The following is a 19162-nucleotide window of genomic DNA, read 5'->3' on the forward strand; positions in this document are numbered from 1 at the left end:
CACAAAGTAGCACACGTTAGTAAGCTCTTTAATTTGCAACGTTTCTACAATTCTTTAGAAAGAAATCAGAGAAGTCTGCACACAGCAGTCTGTCCATTTTATTCCAATGCTCCAAAATGTAATCTAGTGCAACCAATTGCCTTTAGAGGTCATTTAATTTGAAATTGTACTCCAAATATGAGTTTAATTATAACTTGTCCTGTTAAGGCTTAAAAAAATCTTAAGAGAGCATCAGAGATTAAACATTAACACGAAGACCAAGGAATACACTATAAAGGCCAGGGGATAAAGTGGTGGAGGAGTGAAAGCAGAATTCTGAGGGGGGAAAAATCAAATGCTTTGAACATCTCAAACTGTTGCCATTCACCTTACCTGGCTGGCCAAGAAGGCCACGGTTAGTCTGGAAGAGCTGCAGATATTCACAGCTCATGTGAGAAGAATCGGTCCCCAGAACAATAATTAATGGTGCATTCCACAAATCTGGCCTTTACAGAAGAGTGTAAAAAACAAAATAGGTTGTTGAAAGAAATATTTAAGAACCCCTGCTAACAATTTGTGTCAGTCTACCACATAAAATCCTTGTCAAATACATTTATGTTTCTGGTAATGTGACAAAATGTAAACTTCAAGGGTTGTGATATATTTGATAGTTTGTGTATACTGAGTTTAAGTGATTTGGCTGTATAGTGGTTAGATGCTTCATAATGCTGCATAGCTGTTAATTTTAAGGGCTGTTTATAAGATGGTAAATCCTGTCATTAATTAAAGGGACTTTAAAATCTTTCATGCAGATTGTTTTCTCTGTTACTTGTGCATGCAATGTCTGGTTTTGTACTGTTTCTAAATGTGGTTAGTAGCTTCATTTAATCCCAAGAGTTTAAGAGTTTGGGCAATTATTGTACCACGTATAAACAACGCTGCAAAACTACCTGACAGACACTTCCTTATTGCCATCCTTACCTGATTTGTGTATGTAGGGAGTGTTGAAAATTTTCAAGTATAATCTCCTTTTAGGAAACCCTTTCATGACAGTTGTACTAGCCAATTAAAAACACTTTATGTTAGTCGTCACACATTCCAGCCAATCAGAGGAAGCGTTGGGCGGGACTTCCACGGTGAACATTCCCCGGCACATCTACACGTTCTGCCCAGTTCGATCGGCAACGGGAGCGGAAAGAGGAAAGCTGAGAGCCCGAAGGCAGTAAGCCCCCACCACCGCCGGCCCAGGTTACCATCTAGCACCGGGAAAAATAGCAGAGAGCCGCCGCCGGCTGAAGCCATTACCAACGAGTAGTAAGCATGAGCAGCGAGGCCGAGACACAACAACAACCTCCGCAGCCTGCTGCGGATGCGGAGAGCCCATCCAGTCCGGCAGCCGCAGCTTCAGCGGGGGATAAGAAGGTCATCGGTAAGGCTGCCAAAGCTAGTGGAGCTAACTAGGCTGCTAACGTGGATTCTGTTACAGTAGGGCGATCCCCACTGTCACCACTACAGACTGCCGTTAAATGTAACGTTAATGGGACATAAACGTTAAGTTCCTCGGTACCGAACAGAATGGACAGAAATTTAACGAACATAACCACCGTTTTCTACCTTTTCTGTTTTATTTAGAATGTTGGCATCATATTAGTCTTTGTATTTTCCTCTTCGGCGATGTCAAAAATATTTTTCGTGTAGTAGCCGAGCGTCAGTGTCGGGGGAGATTTAAGAGTTACATTTGCCGTAGCTTTTTATTTTTTTTTTTTTTATGAAAATCTTTTCCGAGTTCTGAAACTAGCCGTTTGACACATATCTGTTGCAACATTTTTCAGAGGACTGTCAGTTGTCCGAGAGCTCGTCGCTTTAGTTCGAGGATCCGAGCCGTGCATTCGTCGGCCTCCCTGCGTCAGATATCCGCTCGGCAGACTCGTCCATCCAGTCGGCCGTCACATGGACGGTCGTTGGGAAACGTTTGTAGCCGTTACCAGAGACCAACGTGTTTATGTGGAAACGGAAACGCGGTTCGCAGACGTTAGGTTCTGCGGGCTAACGGCCCGGAGGTTGACGCTTAACGGCTGCGGATAATTACAAGTAAATTTTGCCAGCTTGTGTTTATTATTTCACATCGACTACACAGGCTAGTAATGTTAGCTGCTTAACCATCCCTTTGTTCACTCGAAAAACAGCCTGCTGGTTTCACTTTGAATTATTTTTATCCAAAAATATTCACGACACAAAAATTTGTTCCTTCCAACTGGTCAGAATGCCAGATTAACAGCAGTTTACTAACGTATATAAATATATATATATGTCAACGGTCATGTCATTTTAGGTCGATTTTCTGCGCTACCAGTCTGGCCTACATACTTCATCACCCGAGCTAAAGATGCTATCCCTAGCCTAGCCGGCTAATAGCAGCTACCTTCTAGGCTTTAAAGGCCACCCCCAAAAATGTCCGCCGTGGGTTTCCACTTATTTCCCCCTTTGGTGGTGTTTTCGTTCAAACCAGCGTAACATATCGAGTCGCTTTTATTACCTGTTAAATAAAAAGTCGGCCCAAATATAAGTTGCCTTGCTTGTTATGTTAGTTTCTGTTTGCTGGCTCAACTCCAGCCACATGGTTCAAAGCCTCTCTCAGCTACATTGCTATGCTAACACATCCGGGTACGGTTCTACCACGTGTGACCACTCAGATCCTGGGTTGTGTTTAGATCAGGTTAAACAAGAAGGGTACGTTAGCTCGGCGACGGCAGACCAAACAATTAAACAATAATGTGCGAGTGAACACGACTAGACTGGAGGAAATGTAAAGTAGATGTAAAGATTTGATCATTTTCATGTGGACCAGAACAAAAATAAATAAAAGCGCACACTCTTTTAATATAGGCACCCTGACAATACTTTTAAACCCAAGGCAATGTTTAGGAAGATATAAGATTTTTATACTTGAATGTTCCGGGACCATTTTGAATATATTTTATTAGACACCATTAAACACACACAATGAGTGTGTATGTTCCATATATGGTCCTCCTTAGCACATACATTGAAAATAGGCAAGAGATTAGACTAAATCGGTAACATTTGAAGGCGAGGTATCCTGTCTTATTTTTATAAGCAGCTGGGAGGGGAGGTGGAGGATCTATTTTTGATAGAATAAATGATTCTTAAAAGTCTATTTTAGTGGTAAAGATCTGAATATATAAAATGTTAGCTATGGAGGGGGGAAGAGAACTGAAAGTAGATATTCTGCTTTTTGAAACGTGGCTGCTCTTGTGTAACACTGGTCAACACTTGGCGATCATGGCTGTTAGTATTAGTCTGTCACTGAAATGCTTCACTAAACAGCGCACAACTAAGGTGTGTATAATATTACATCCTTAAATGAACACATGTTGGGTTCTCCCTCTACAAACTTTGGCTCATGCCTCACTCCAAGAGCAGCTGGTGCCGGGTATTCCCAAGCATCCAGGTCTATAATAAGAATGGCAGTTGAGAGTTAAATATAACGTTCACATAATGCATGGCCTTGGTTAGGTTTGTTCATAAGCCAGTCACCTGTTATCAAAATGTTTTAATTGGACTCAATAAGTAGCAGGTGTATTTTAACTCTGTGCCAGAAGAAGATCAGGCTGTCTAATAATCTAGATTGTTTTTAATTTCCTTGCAGCAACAAAAGTCTTGGGTACCGTCAAATGGTTCAACGTCAGGAATGGATATGGTTTCATCAATAGGTAAGCGAGAGCTGCCCGCACCCACCCACCCGTTCTTCCAAGAGATTTCTAATATAATGCCTACGAGTGGCTGAAAGATTGTTCTCAATCCTATTAGAGTTTTGCTTTGCTCACAGAGCTGACCAGATTATGTTTTCTGCTTGTGTCCATACTGTCGCCACCTACAGTACTACATTAATCCTTGCTGGCTTAGTTCAAGTCCGTTTACAGAGACATTGCATTGTGTGGCTCAACAGGACATTAACTTCTATGATTTTTGTTTTGTTTTGTTTTTTTGTTTAGGAATGATACAAAGGAGGATGTCTTTGTACACCAGGTATGTTTTAGCTTCTTTATTTCTACCTTTAAAAAAATATAGATTTATACATATATATTCACAGTTACACAAAGTTCTCATCCAAGCTCTTTATTTTTTTAGACGGCCATTAAGAAGAACAACCCGAGGAAATATCTCCGCAGTGTGGGAGATGGAGAAACTGTGGAATTTGACGTAGTTGAGGGAGAGAAGGTAACCTTTTCTTTGATTTATTTATTTCTCTATAAAATGTAGAGTTGGTACCTTTGCTTATAGACCAAAAAAAAGCATCACATCACTGAAAAATGTGTCCCAATGTATCCAGGGAGCAGAGGCAGCTAACGTCACTGGCCCAGGAGGTGTCGCAGTCCAGGGAAGCAAGTACGCTGCAGACCGGAATCGCTATCGGCGCTATCCACGAAGGAGGGGCCCTCCCCGCGGCGGAGACTACCCAGAGAACTACCAGAGCGACGAAGGCGAGCCCGGCAGCGGAGGACGCGACAAGAGCAGAGAGGGGGGAGAGAACGCCCCCGAAGGAGACTCGCAGCAACAGCAGCGCAGACCAGGTTACCCTGGCAGACGGCGCTACCCGCCATACTTTGTACGTAGACGCTACGGCCGTCGGCCCCCGTACACCAACGCACCACGCGGAGAGATGACTGAGGTACGCCGCCAGTGGGCTACTCTCCTGAAGCAGGCACCCAGTTGATCAATAACTTAAGTCTGAACTCCTGATTTTTGTTCCACCCTCTCCTCTTTAACAATCACGTGGTTGTGATCAACAAATCTTGGTGTATCGGGGGTCTTGGATGCTCTCAAATAGGCCCCACATTTCTGCAAAATTGATATGACACAAAGTTCCACATTTTCATTACCAAGTCACCATGTTCTCCTCTGAAAGTTCTGAAGGATTTTTTTCTTTTGTTTCGGTTTCTTCTTTGTGCCCCTCAGGGAGGTGAGGGTGACGAAGGCCAGGGAGGTCCAGACCAGGGCAACAAACCAGTGAGGCAGAACTACTACAGAGGCTTCCGACCAAGGTTCAGACCAAGGTTTGCATGTGGGCTTTATTGGCAGAGGATGGTGGTAACAGGATTGAAACGCTTTGCATGTGCTGGTGTTAAGTTTGATTGCACTAACAAAAAAAATGACATTAAAGAATCTCACATAAGCTGCCAGTAAACGACGCACGTCACCAGAAAAGTGACATTATCATCAGAAATTGCTTGCTGTGTGTTGTACATGTCTCTAGAACTGCATGCTGTCTGTGTAACTGTGTGGTGTTGTGTTTTTGAGGGGTTTTTTCTACTTGACATTTAACTTCGTCTTGCGCAACCTAGGGGTCCCCCCCGTCCCAGACCAGTGCGGGACAGCGAGGAAGACAAGGAGAATCAGGGCGGCGAAGGAGGCCAGAATCAACAGCCCCGCCAGCGGCGCTACCGTCGTAACTACAACTACCGCCGCAGACGCCAACAGACCGGTGGCAAACCCGGCCAGGAAAACAAAGAGGCCAAGACAGGAGGTGACCCATCTGCAGAGAAAACGTCCGCTCCCGAGGCCCAGCAGGGTGGGGCTGAGTAGGAAAAGACCTGCACACCGGCACCTACCATCTTGTACCATCGTCCGGGTGAGTTTTCTTTTCTTTTTATTTTTTTTTCTCCACTTGACACATTTGTCAACCATGTTGAATGTTTGTGCAGCCCTTGTTGGACTCAGTTTCTGCCTCCTGTTCTTGTTTTTTTATTTTACAGTTTTTCGTTTGTCAACAAGAAGAAACATCAACCAAGATCTGAGCAATAAAGATTTGACTCTAAGACCGTCACAAGCTTGCACCATGCATTTGACCAGATTACCACTGATTGCCTGCAGAATCTATGCAGACTTGTGTTTTCTTTTCCCATTATTTTTATGTGACAGCTACAAAACAGTTTGGGGAAACAACAAATGTTTTTCTAAATATGTCCTAAGTTTTTACACCAAATGGTTTTTAAAGATGAAAAAAAAAATGAAATTTGATATCTGGTCAGTTTGACATTTTTAAATAACTTTTTATGTATTCAGACATTTTAACAAAATGCAAGCTCAAATAAATCTTCAGAAACCAGGAAAACTGTTTGGAGTCTCTTTATTTTTCACAAGTATACAGGCTATGAACATTATCAGATTTATTTATTTATTTTTTTTACAGCATGAAGTAGATGTTTAAATTTGAGTGTCACGTTTTGTAAGATCTGACCTCGTCTTCATTCCTTTATACTCAACCACATTTGGCACCATTTGAAGAAATGTCAGAAAAATGGAGGAACAAACCCCAACATCTCGTGTGAGGTCGGTGTTTGCACATTATGCTACGTAGGGAACAGAATCTCAGTCTGTGATAATGGACTTCCAGGGCTTAGAGTAACTCATCATCAGTGCAGTGTATGTGTGTGTTAGCCTTCAACAGCGTCTTATTCCAGTGGCGTGCTGCAGCCGCTTCAGACGTTGGTCTCCTTACGCAAACGCTTCATTCGTTGCACGTTGCTCTCCATGGCGGTGGGATCTGTGATCTCCGTGGCGCAGTTGGCAGGAAACCAGCCTCTCTCTCCGTCCCGCATCCTCTCCCCATAGCACCACTCTAGGCAAATCGAGATGTTTGTGTTCATTTCAAAAGACACGAGCAGAAGGCGACGTAAAGACCGAGCCCAGCTGCGACGGCCTCACCTTCTTCCTTTTGGAGAACAATGACGACCTCCGCCTGTCGCAGGCCGAGTTCGTCTGGTTCTTTAGGCATGTGCGTTTTGGTGACTTCATACTGCGGCAAACCTGAAACACATTCCCGTTGAACAGGAATGTCAGCCGTTATGAGCTAAATGACTCATTGATTGATGGTGAATCAATTTAGCAGGTGCATTTCTATTGCAATTTAATTGAAAAAGTGAAACAAGTGTATTTTATAGATTCTTTCAGCAAAAGGTGATAAACTTTCAGGATTTATATGGTTTAATTTAGATAACTCAATAAGAACAAGGATTTTACATACAGTGATGTCATACTAATGAAACATATGTCCATATATGCATATATACTTATATATATGCACTTAATACATTGAAGGTTCTTATGAATGAATTACTGCATTAATGGAGGACATCAGAGGGAATCAGCTCCTTTTAATAGTAGCTTTCAGTTGTTTGAGGTTTGTTTCTTCTTGACACCATTTGGGTTTAAGTTAGTCCAGTATTTTAATTTTTTTTTTGATATCCACAGTGATGCTCTGGTCAATAAATTGTATTGACACCTTTAGCAGTGTGAGCAGCTGGGAAATCCTTGGAAACTAAAAAAAGCAACTCTACAAAGCTTCTCATTAGTTTTTCTTTTCGACCATAGCCAAACATTTATGCATTTTTTCCCCCTTCATAATAGTCTAGTGTAATAGTTAAGTCTTTTTTTTAAGTAGGGAAGAATGTTTCAAAGATGAAATAGTGTCACTGTGACAGCCATAAAACATTAACAGCATTGAAATGACATAATAAAAGCATCCCGTTAAAATGAATACATATTAATAAAAGGACCAACACCACTGGGAGCAGACGTAATGCTGGAGCGGAGAGCTTGGGAGAAGTGGAAGTGAATAACAATAATTTTGCTTTGAATGCAACTCTTTTTCTTTCTTTCTTTCTTTCTATGAGGCAAAGCATATTACCCATCTGTTTAGGATTTAAGGGGTTCATAATCTGCATAACAACAGACTAATCATCTGCTGAAACTTCACACGGATTCCTTGGGAAGTATATTTATATATTAAAATTCCCATCTGTAATCAAAGCATGTAGTCTTACCATCTGTGCAAGTGAAGACCCCTTCTTGCTTCTGCTCTTTAAGAGCAGTGATCCATCGTGCCCGGTCCACCCTTGGCAAAAGAGAGCGCAGGAATAACAATGAAGTCTGTTTCTCGTAAAAAAGAACCACAGATGTTACACTATCTCGAACTGCAGCTACTATGTTGTCAACAGAGGGAGCCAAACACAAAATATGTGGCTTCTAAGAAATACAAGTGGACTTGTATAAGGAATTGTTCAGCTGATATTATCGGTACTATTCACTCTGTAGATCTGTGGATAATCATTCTAGGATAAAACGATGGCCTTAATTTCAGAAGGCCCTCCGCCAAAGTTTGGTTATCAGCAGGAGTTGAAGAAATCATAAGGGTTGCAGTACCTGGAGTCAGCCACCAGAGAGATCTGCTCTAATTTCCCCTCGCTGTTCTTGCTCATCCGCAGTTTAAAGGAAAGGTAGTTGGAGTTGCTTTTGCTGGGCGACGTCCGTACATCGGCGTCTTCCCCAAACTCGACCTGGACGTTATCCAGAGTGGCGTAGTCCAACACCACGAAGCTCTCCTCACTGCAAAACAGCAACGTCAGACAGGACACAGCGTGGCGAAAGCAACATTTTTCTCGACTCTCCTAAAAAGCCTTGACTTGTACATTTTTCCCTCCTGAACACAGATGTCACAGAGATGACTTAAAGACATTTTAATGACTGCAGTGTTGTGGGCAATTTCTTTGTCTGAGCTCACATTGTTTTCTCCCTCCCTAATTCAAAACAGACAGCTGAAGTCAGTCAAGCTGACAAGCTGAATGCAGGAATAAAGAATCTGAGGTATGCACGCACTCCTTTCCCTGTCCCTTTACTCTCCTCTTTCCCGATGTTCCCTGGAAGCAGCTGGAACTGTTCAACTCGCCACAGGGGACCAAGACAACCAAAACATCCACGGAAGACTATCAGCTGTAAAATGTTGCCTTTAGTTGCTCCATATGTTCCACTTTTTTGTAGTTTGGTGTGATAAGAGTCAATTTCTGATTAAAAAAAAAAAAGTACCAAAGTGTATTTTTCATAAATCCACACTTTGTGGGACACAGAGCTAACAAGTGCTTATTCTGCTTTTTACACATTTTGTCCTGCTACAATCTGAACTTCAATGTGCTTTCCTTTGATTTCACCAACATAATTAAGCTAAATTATAAAAAGCAAAAAGAAAACGTTTCTGAAATTGTAGTGCACAGTTTTATGCATCCCTTGCAGGTGTTTGATGCACCAACTCTGGACTTTTAGAGAGACACTTTTGCCCATTTGTCTTTTCCAGAAAGCTCAAGCTCAGTTCAGAAAGGATGGACAGCATTTGTCTTCTCACAAATTTGCAGTCAGATTTGACTGGACTTTAAGTAGGCCATTCTAACATGCTTGTTTTGATCTAAAATACTCAAGTGAAGCTGTGGCTCCATGTCCATTTAGCTCAGTTTACTTTGCGCTCAGCCTGTTGGCCAAAAAGGTGGCCAGTTTTGGTCTCACCAAAGCATCTTTTCACTCATCTTGTATTTAGTTTGTGACAAAGGGGCAGAGTTGTGCAGCACATTGCTAATAGTAACCTATCCTATCAACAATAGATGTGTTTATGCTGAGACCAGATTACACTCAGCTCAACTTTGTAAACTACTTAGATGAATTGGTTCCACAGGATTTCAATTAGGGGCATCAAATTCATGTCATACTTCTGTGATTTTATTGTTTTTTTTAAAATGTAAAATAATTTTTAAACTCACTTCACATATTCTGCTACTTTTTGTAGGAACAGCACTCACAATTCAGACGAAATAGATGAATGTTTAGGATTTTAACGTAAATTTGTGTTTTCTCGGCTGCTGGAAAAGCTTTTTACACCTTCTGACACAATTTCCAAATGTATGCTAATAATATTGCGAGTGTTGGTTCGAAGACGCTTTGTGTTTGTAAAAGACTGCCACTCACGACTTCTTTTTGGTGACGATCAGCACGTCGTTGAAGAGGAACAGGTAGTAGCTCCTGTTGGTGAAAGCCCTCCACAAGCTGAGCTCTTCGCTGGAGACGGCCAGTTCGCCGCGCTTCTTCAACCATCGCGATGCTGACACCAGAGGAAATGGCTGCGAGGACAAGACGACGATGGATACACTTATCCGAATCGAGCTGCTCACAACACAGTGATGGCTGAACGTCCGACCTTTATTTTTCCAAACTCCATCTGTTTTTGGATGGTGTACATCTGCTCCGTCCTCTCCATCCGCCTTGCTCCGTCGTTGCATTCAGTGACCAACTGTTCACACGATAATTGTAGCACAAACAGTGATCAGAATCCTGTCAAAACGGATAAACCTGCGTGGACACGGTGGCTCTTTGAATTGGTTTAGCATGCGAACCTTGCTCATGGCCTTCAGCGCCCAAACGGCAGCAAAGTACTCCGCCGTCTGGTCCTGAGTTTTCTGACAGATTGTCTAAGGATGAACAAGCACACAAACAGAAGAAAATAAATAAAATGCTTCATAGCCAAATTACATATGTTACAGTGGAATACAAAAACTTAGATGTCCTTTCCCAAAATTTGGGTTATTAGAAAAAAATGACAGAAATAGTCCCCCCAAAAAATGATATCTAAGGTAATATAAATAAATACAAAAAAACAGTTTTCAAATGATAATTACATTTATTATGGGGGGAAATATGATCCAAACCAACCTGACCGTGGCTAAATAAATAATAATAAAAATATCTTGGCATTTTTCAGCCTGAAGTGAGTGAATTTTCATCAGTGCAGACAGAGTGTACGCACAAACACGCAAAAAGTTTTGTTCATTGAAGGATTCAAGAATTGTCAACAGAAATGCACCACCAATGTGTGCAAAAATCTTGTAATTGTACTGTATGTATAGTTGATCATTTCTTCTCACACACACAAAAAAATTAATTTTATGGTTTTTATACATAACTTAACATCCATGTTACGTTTTTTTTTTGTAATTCTTTGTTTTGCTCTACTGCTAATAAAAAAAAAGAGCACAGTAATTCTTGTTTTAGAGTATTGTACCGTACGACAAAAGTAAAGACCGAACTGACATCAAGCAGAAGTGGTAGTCTGGTCACACGCTGCATGGGCAGGATGAGAAACGAGAACATGGGAAGGCCTCCACATTCACTATTTCTCTCAATTTCTTTCAGGGTGTCTTTGAACGCAGAGTTATTATTCCTGTGAAACACAAAAATAAAAAACGAAAATTAAGTTCAGCTCAAATTCATGCGCTGCTGCATGAAGTCATTGGCTTATTCGAGGTTGTTCCGCCACTCACAGCAGCTTCTGCAGCGTCCTCTGCTGAAAGGTCTCGTTGGAGCAGTAGACGATGTAAGGAGCGAAGTGGTGTGCTGCATGGTTCTTAACAATGTCGCTGATGTCCCGGATTACCAGCTGCTCATTGTGACGTTGTTCAAGATCCGTAAAGAAGCTAAAATTCGTAAAAGAGGCAGGTTAATGTTGAGGCAAAAATGAAGTTCGGTTCTTCTACAGACAAATCAGCAGAGCAGATGACAGCAGTTTTATTCCTAATGGTTTGGTCACTTCTAGATCTAAATTTCAGGGCCTACATGAGTTACTAGGAGACCTGTGGTTTGGGTGTGGAGCAAAGGATGTCTTGCAAAAGTCAAGTTTAGGAGGATATGGTCATCTTCCATGAGGGCAAGACAGAAAGCATGTGGGAGAAGGTGCTCGGATCAGACCAAAATGTTACTGACGCAGCCGATCACCCTGAACGCACCATCCCGGATCTGAGCTTATGAGAAGATGGATGAAGCCAGTCCTGGGACTAAAACTGCTGGAGGACGAGAAAGTCTTGATAGAGCTGAAGCTACCATGGATCAAAAACATAACCATGTTAAATTCAGAATCAACGATAAGCCTGAAAGTGATGTAGATATATTTTAAAATATGAAAACCATGAACCATGTGCCTTTCTTTGCACAGCTATGCACTACTTTTTTTTTTTTTTAAATCACATAAATTCCAAATAAAACACACTGACGTTTACAATTGCACATAAAATGTAAAAGAGTTCAAGGTGTGTTATAAACTTTATAAACCTCAACATGCATTGTGTAACTCAAGGTTTAATATTACATACATTGGTTTGAAAGAATAGCTAGCAACTAAAGCTCGTACTGTTGCTACGGTTGGAATGACATTGGTCACAACAGTTTTTGACAGTTGTTGCAATACATCAATGAAGACTAAAAGATTTACAGAATCACAAATCTGTTAAAGGCTTTCTAAAAAAAACAGACAGAACTCTCAGTCTTGTCCCTTCTAACAAAAACGTGTAAAATGACACCAAGACAAAAACAGCCCCACCCGAGGACCCAGTTACTCGACAGTTTCCCACACAGAAACTGGAAGTCTCTCTAATTTATCCCCATAGATGCTTCCAAGGTATTCTGTTCTTTGGTTTCGCTTTACTCGTTAGGGCGTAAATAGGAGAAAATGTATTTCTCTTCTCATTCACAACGATGTTCTGAATTTCTACTCTTATTCAACTTGAAGTACGAAACAACAAACAAAGCATGCCAGTGTAAACATCATCATTTCAAAGCTCAGGAGTACCAGTGAGAGCGGCAGAACTAGTTTGGCCAGCGTGTCTGAACACGCTAATGGAGCCTACAGGATACTAAAGACACGCTGAGGGCAAATACTTTTCCTGAAACTTCAAATCAACCGTTTTTTTTAATTTTCCCTTTTATCTTGGTACAATATCCTCAGCTGAGAACATAAAAATCACTCAGTGAATGGTGCATGATTCGCTGGGTCTATTGTTCCTCACTTTCTTATCAGGTCATCTGAACGCTGATGAACATTGAGAACTGACGGCTACTTCAGCTTATTTTCAAATATTCTGCAGCACAACGTAATTGCTCCCTTACAAATTCCTCAGATTTTTTTTCTCGCTGCCAAATCAAAAATGTTTCAGTGAATCAACTTATCAGTTTTCTAAGCAATGAGAGCCATCCAAACCATCGCAGGCCTACTGTATGTAGTAATATAATCACCTCTCTCAATTAAATTATACATTAATTATGATAAACTACATGTTTTGGTTCAACTTCATCAGCCACACCTAGACCTGATTGGTGTAGGATCAAGAAATCTAATAAGAAGTAGGCTTTAGGGTCTAAAGAAAAAAAGGCAAAAGTGGAACTTTTCTGGATTGTGTGCTTATTGTTACATCCGGCATAAAACTAATACAAACTGCTTTGCTGCTTCAGGTACCAGACGACTACTGGCATAACCAGTAGAAAGTCTGCTGCCTAGCAGAGAATCCTTAAGGAGAGTCTGCCGCCATCACTTCATGAATTCAAGGTCAAGTTCTCTGGGGTTACACTGCTGGAAAATAATCTCAAACATGCCAGGAGAATCCCCTTCTGAATGCCTCAGAAAGAAAGGAAGGTTCTGGATTTACCGAGTCAAACTCTGCTCCGAAAATCCCACTGCAACGCTGTGGCATGACATTAAACCAGCTGGTGCTCAAAAGCCTCTCAATGTGACTGAATGAAACAGTTCCACTGAGTGGAGCGGGCCCAAAGTTCTGCAACGTAAAAGTCTCACCAACAGTTAATACAAAAGCTTATTGGCTTGATTAGGTTTCAGTTTGAAATGTTTCTCACATATGGCGAGGTAGGTTTGTATTCTCTAAATATATTAAATCACATTTTCTAAACTGTATTTTGTAACTGTTGTGTTTTTATTTTGTGAGATCTTAAAATCTGTTTAATGATATATATAAGTGAGAAGAAACTATATAAAAAAAAAGAGAGAAGCAGAAGAAAACAGTACGTCTTTAACAGCACTTATGCAGTACAGTAATCGATATGAAGACCAACCCACCGTTGGCTGGCTGTGAGGATGACGGATATGTTGGAGAAGAGGTGGTGGTGCTCCGTCGTCGTCATCGTTTTCTTCAACGCTGCGCTGTTCTTGAAGTGACGTACCAGGATGCCAAGGCTGTGCAGGTATGAGTGCTCTGAGGTGATAATTTCAAAAATGGCCTGTAAAACAAACCACACACACACAGACACACACACCAAGTGTTGTGAAACCAAAATTATGTTGCAATAAATCTTTCATTTCAACTTAATTGTTTTTTATTTTTTTTGCGTGATTGGCATTTTTCTCAGCTTCCTGTTTCAACGCCTAAAGAAAAGGCAGCCTTATATTCTGCATTTGGATGTTTCACGTCATGGCAAAACGGTGTTTAGCTGCTAGATAGCTGCAGGGCACTCTGGCTCACAGAGACTGTTTGGAGACAAATCACATGCTCATAACACACCTTGGTCAACATTTCTACTTCTAAAGGTCAGGTGGCTCGGAGAGGACCAAAGGGCATAAAGACGACATTTTTATGTTCTGTCTCAAATGACATTCAAACCTCAAAGGAATGCGCCAAAACTTTTTTAAGTTGAAATACTTCAACTTTTTGAGCACATTTCTTTAACAAAAAAAAAAAAACAGGACGTGTGAGACGACTGAAGGTCCCAAACAGCAAACTAAGCACCTGTTCAGAGGGTTGTAAAAGCACCATTACACAGGCAGGGTGTGGCTTTATTCAGCAAGAGCACAGCACACAATATGGACCTTGGTATTAGCATCTTGGGCTAGTGGAGAGGACACATTGCAAAAAAGAAAAATCCACCCACACAAAGTTTTACGTTGCTGAAATTGACAGTTTCGGCTTTTGCTTTAGTGAGGAATGTTGTGTTTTGAGTTCTCACTCAGATGCTTCCTGAACGCCGGCTACCCACTTCTTTGTGCTTCTTGGGCACCACGAGAATGAGTTTGAACTTGCTGTTAACAGACATTATCTGCAGATGTAGGATAACAGATCTAATCGGTTATTTTTGGCTTTAACATCAATCTGACACTCTGCAAATATCGCTCGAGAGTCGGACAAGATTTCCCACAAGTACGGTTTTTACAAATCTGTGCGTTTTAAAAAGAAAACGAACAATTGCTACCGCTGTGAGTTTTATTTTTGGGTCGATCTACAGCTTCGGTCAGCCGGTTCAAACAGGCCTGGAGTCCAGATGTTTCTCACAGTTTAAAAATTACAATTTTTAAACTCAAAAACGAAACCTTTAAACAATTTTCACACAAGTATTATGTGTATTATTTTGTGACTGGAAATAATTCCAAACGGCTTGCAGCCAGCTGAACACCAGTGCTCAGCAACAGATGGATAAAGATGCTTTCCTCTCTATTGGCTCCACATTTCTGGAAAAAAACCTGTTCATCTTTAAACACCTCATTAAAAGGTCTATGATTACAGAATGAGGGAAGAATTTTGCGTTTTTAAAAAAACAATACGTTATCATAAAACGATTCGATGCTGGTCACTGGCCCATGCATGTCTGCAAAAATCTGAAATAAATATAACACGGCAATTTGTTTCACTCATGTCATCTAATTTTACATATATGAACGTTGGGAAAAAAAAAATCAAAAACGTTTAAATTAACCGTTTTAGAGACAATGACGTGTCCCCTCTTAGAGCCTTGTGCACAAGAAAATATGTAACACCTGAATTCATCCGCTGTGTGCAGCAGGACAGGCAGTACAGGAAATACTTAAGACACAATCTCACCTCTTGCCTCTTTCTCTCCTGAGGTGTGATTGTTGACAGAATACCAGATTCTTGCACCTTTAAAAGACACAAACAGAAATCAGACGTGAATCCCCAGCCCGTTTGCCTGGACTTTTCAAATAAAAGTGCTTTTAATACGAGTCAAAATATACATTTTTAACAGTCTGACATCAAGAAAACAAACCTGTTTTGCATTTCTGCAAAAATATGAAACACTGATAAGTAGAAGAATGCGTAATTAAGTTAAGTTCTTATCAGAGTTCTTAGTCTCGACTTGATTTACTCTGCAAATCTGAAGGTTCACCTGAGGTAACTGGCTCCAGGTGAGGTGAGCTTGCTTATAGCTCTTCATCACGATGCCGTGGTCCTCCGCTGGAGGCTCCACCACAACAAAGTCCTCCAGCAGCTCGTCCTGCTGGGTGGAGTCCAGGCCGCGCTCTCTGATCTCCTGGTACAGGCATGGTGTCGCTGGGGAGGGAACGGTCATCAGCAGAAAACCATAAGGTCTCAAGGACTTCAAAAACACAGCCACGAGTGTCAAAACACGAGTTGTAGGATGGCTAATAACAACAATGGAGCTTAATGTTTCTACTTACGCCATGTGCAGTTTAATAAAATTCAGTTCTGAAGGCTCTTTAGAGACATGTCTCGGTTAGTTTGGAGCAGCTGACTCAAAAAGTATATTAGAAAAGGAAAAACCTTTTAAAACTCCTAAAATCAGCAAAGACGAATCAGAAGGGAAAGGTCAAGTATCCACCACTCAGGACTAAACAAGTGTTTATCATGCCAGGAACGGTTTTCCAGTTCTGTCCCTCTCTGCTGCCTCAAGCTCTTTTCAGAGACTTGTCACTTTTCAGAGACTTGAAAAGTCATGAATTTGAAAACCCATGAATTTGGGTTCATGGCAACCCAAATTCAGATTGCCATGAAAGTTTTTCTGTTCAAGGAAGTTTGCAATGAGCAAGTTTTACACAAAAAAAACGTCACATTTCAGTTATTTCCCAATCTATTTGTTTTCCGGGAACCCGAATTAGAAAAAGCAGACAAGAGTGACTCATGAGTGGACATACCATCTTTGAATGATCCACGCTGGTTCCTCTTTCTGCCCAGGGATCGCTAGAGTGGACACAGCAGCACAGACTTTATTTCAGTCATGAATTATGGGTTTTAGTCACAGACTTGAATAGATAACTATTCTAGCACAGGTTTCAGAGATCTGTGCTAGAATACATATGGTTTCCACATGTTATGTAAACCTTCTATACTTACTTAGATTTTAATTCATTTTAAAGTAGAATTACAAAAGTTCACCATGAGTTTAAAGAATATGTCCCTTGTGACAATGGGGGGTATCGTCTAAAAACTTCTTGCTGTACTAACCTAGATCTGGAAAATACTTAAATTAGAGACTTTTCCAGATCGTGCACAAACTCTGGATCTCTGGTCCAGTGAGAAATGAAAAATTCAACATCATCACAAGCGCTTTTGACGACTCTGGCTGTGACTGAAGAATAGAGCGAAACTAAATTGACGAATTGGTCCAAATCGCAATAAAATGTCACATTAGTTTTTAGTTTCTCTAAGCAAAAGTATTTAAATATCAAGACTGCTGGAAGATCAGTACCTCCAACTCCCATTTGCTAGGGTAAAAGTAAGCTGACAGACAGTGTAAATAAAAAGTTTCTCTAGTGGGTTAAGTTGTGGCTAGATTTTAAGTTTTAACAAGAACTTCTTAGTGGCAAAAATAAGGGGGAAAAAAGCATTTTCTGTTTCATTCATAACATTTTGGTTGACTGTCTCTACCTTGCGTCTATTGCTGAGAGAAGGACCAGGACTGCTTTCTCGGTTTTCATCAACAGGTTTCAGAGTGGTTTTAGGCGCTGTCTCGGATGTCATGGCATCAATGTCCAGGCTGGTCACCGCCGCCCGATATGACTTGTTCCTGCGGTTCCTCCTGAAGGCAGATCCGTCTCCATCACTGTCATAGTCGTCCCAGGAAACCTCTGGCCCCTGCGCTGAGTGACGGCTGTGGTTTTCGCTGTTTGAATTCTCCCGTCCCACTGGGAAGGTCACCACCGTGGTGTGGTGACGATTCTTGGGTCGGCTTGACACCGCTAAGCTCTTGGGAATCAGCTGGTGGGTACCTAGCTTCTTTGCTGCAGGGCTCTCTGTGCTCAGAACCACCTTTTGGGTCTCAGGCTTCTGTGCTGCAGGAATCTCTGTTCTCAGAATGACCTGCTCCGGTACCACCAGGTTGTCCACCTCGTCTTCCTGTGGGGTGGCTGTTTCAGACTGGAGTGTTCGCAGGCTTCTCGGTTGGTAGCCTTCATCTCCTGGCTCGTATATATGAAGTTCTGTGGAGAAGAGGGTCTCTATTTTAGGGGACTTGTTGTCCGTGCAGTTGTCTGACTCACTGTGGGACATGGTGTCCTCCTGCGGGTCTCCTCAGTTCTTCAGCACCTACAGCATTAGGGGGAATCTAAATAAGAAAAGCAAAACAAAATGTAAGATATTAAACCTGGATTGCCTCTGGAATAATGTATGGACCAACAGATGTATTAATAATCTTCAGAGACCTTCTGACATCTTCAAATCTGACCAAGTTTTCAGTGGAAATAAGTTACAAAGTCATATGAAGGGACTTGACCAGTGACTCATGTCTCACTCCCACTCACATAAAAAACCCACACACATATAAAACTTCTCCTTCCACTGTCTTAAAGTTACAAGAAAATGAACTCACACCGTTTCTAATAAATGTTTCCAGCCTGCTCAGCCAGGAACTGATTCATAAACCTATTATTAAGTAGACAACCCACCTCTTTACATGTTGTGACAGCCATGCTTAACCATACAGCTGGAAATTAGATCTGAGCGCAGTTTTCATGCCGCACTAACCCTGAAAGTAAATAAACTAGTAGCTTCATGCGAAATTCCTGTTAACTCGCAGTACTTACTTTACAAATTCAATGTCGCGACACAGACGGATTAGTTTGTGGCAAGGGGGAAAAAATGTCCGCCTCACATTCCCCTGGTTAATAGATGCGGATTGACACGCAGTTAAAAACAAAGCGTCTTTACCTGTGAGAGGTGCACCTCAAACTCCAGCTGTTATTCGGCTGAGTGTGTGTCATGCGGCGGTGCTGCTGCTGGCGCAGTAGCGGTCAGACTGAGCAGATACGCGGCTGTATTCCTCCGCCGCGCTGCTCCTTCGCTCCTCCGCCTTTCTTCTGCTTACGTCACTCCAGGTGAGCGCCAATCAGTTACCGCTGAGCGACGCTTTTCTTAATAACAAGTCCAACAGGAAGCAACTTCGACAACTTAGATGAAGCTTATTTGATAACCCGCCAGCAACTTGACGACAAACAATGAGGATTACGCTTTAGAGAAAAAAATGGAATTTGACTTTCATTCCAGTTACTCCAATTTCTCATTTCAAAAATATGATAACAATAATATGTCTCAACTTTAACCTCTGAAATGTCAATACTATTTTTTGTTTGCTGTTCTCACCTGACTAGTAAAAAAGACGGCTCTTTGTTACCCCCTGGTGTTAAATAACATGTACTACACTCCATATTTTTTTTGATGTTTTAGGATTTCACTGCAGAAACTCAATCTAACAATAATCTTAATAAACACGCCCACTCTTTGGATACCTCTGCGATATATACTGGATTATTTATTTT

At 41.4% G+C, this 19162-nt stretch overlaps 2 protein-coding genes across 7 annotated transcripts; one reads left to right on the top strand and one right to left on the bottom strand.

The window, feature by feature from the left end:
• The first annotated feature begins 1135 nt into the window (after positions 1–1135).
• Positions 1136–6115, top strand: ybx1 (Y-box binding protein 1). Of its 4 annotated transcripts, none has more exons than XM_014469184.2 (8): positions 1136–1408; positions 3650–3713; positions 3996–4029; positions 4132–4221; positions 4334–4672; positions 4960–5057; positions 5346–5632; positions 5757–6115. In XM_014469184.2, exons 1-7 carry the CDS (start codon positions 1300–1302, stop codon positions 5584–5586), a joined length of 975 nt encoding a protein of 324 aa, XP_014324670.1. In that variant the 5' UTR covers positions 1136–1299; the 3' UTR covers positions 5587–5632; positions 5757–6115. The 4 variants fall into 4 exon arrangements, with proteins under 4 accessions (XP_014324670.1, XP_005800153.1, XP_005800154.1 ...); XM_005800096.2 differs by having other exon boundaries at positions 4960–5045; XM_005800097.2 differs by having other exon boundaries at positions 4334–4609.
• Positions 6114–18687, bottom strand: arhgef16 (Rho guanine nucleotide exchange factor 16). Of its 3 annotated transcripts, none has more exons than XM_014469181.2 (15): positions 18555–18687; positions 17277–17952; positions 16544–16589; positions 15778–15941; positions 15474–15530; positions 13721–13881; positions 11142–11294; positions 10912–11041; positions 10218–10292; positions 10022–10114; positions 9793–9944; positions 8206–8388; positions 7827–7897; positions 6709–6810; positions 6114–6622 (listed from the first exon to the last, which is right to left on the bottom strand). In XM_014469181.2, exons 2-15 carry the CDS (start codon positions 17895–17897, stop codon positions 6483–6485), a joined length of 2148 nt encoding a protein of 715 aa, XP_014324667.2. In that variant the 5' UTR covers positions 17898–17952; positions 18555–18687; the 3' UTR covers positions 6114–6482. The 3 variants fall into 3 exon arrangements, with proteins under 3 accessions (XP_014324667.2, XP_023187438.1, XP_023187439.1); XM_023331670.1 differs by lacking the exon at positions 18555–18687 and adding an exon at positions 18431–18537; XM_023331671.1 differs by lacking the exon at positions 18555–18687 and adding an exon at positions 18293–18395.
• Between the last annotated feature and the right edge of the window lie 475 nt (positions 18688–19162).

The sequence above is a fragment of the Xiphophorus maculatus genome, chromosome 1 (genome assembly GCF_002775205.1).
Source record: "Xiphophorus maculatus strain JP 163 A chromosome 1, X_maculatus-5.0-male, whole genome shotgun sequence".
In the NCBI taxonomy this organism is placed as follows: Eukaryota; Metazoa; Chordata; class Actinopteri; order Cyprinodontiformes; family Poeciliidae; genus Xiphophorus; species Xiphophorus maculatus.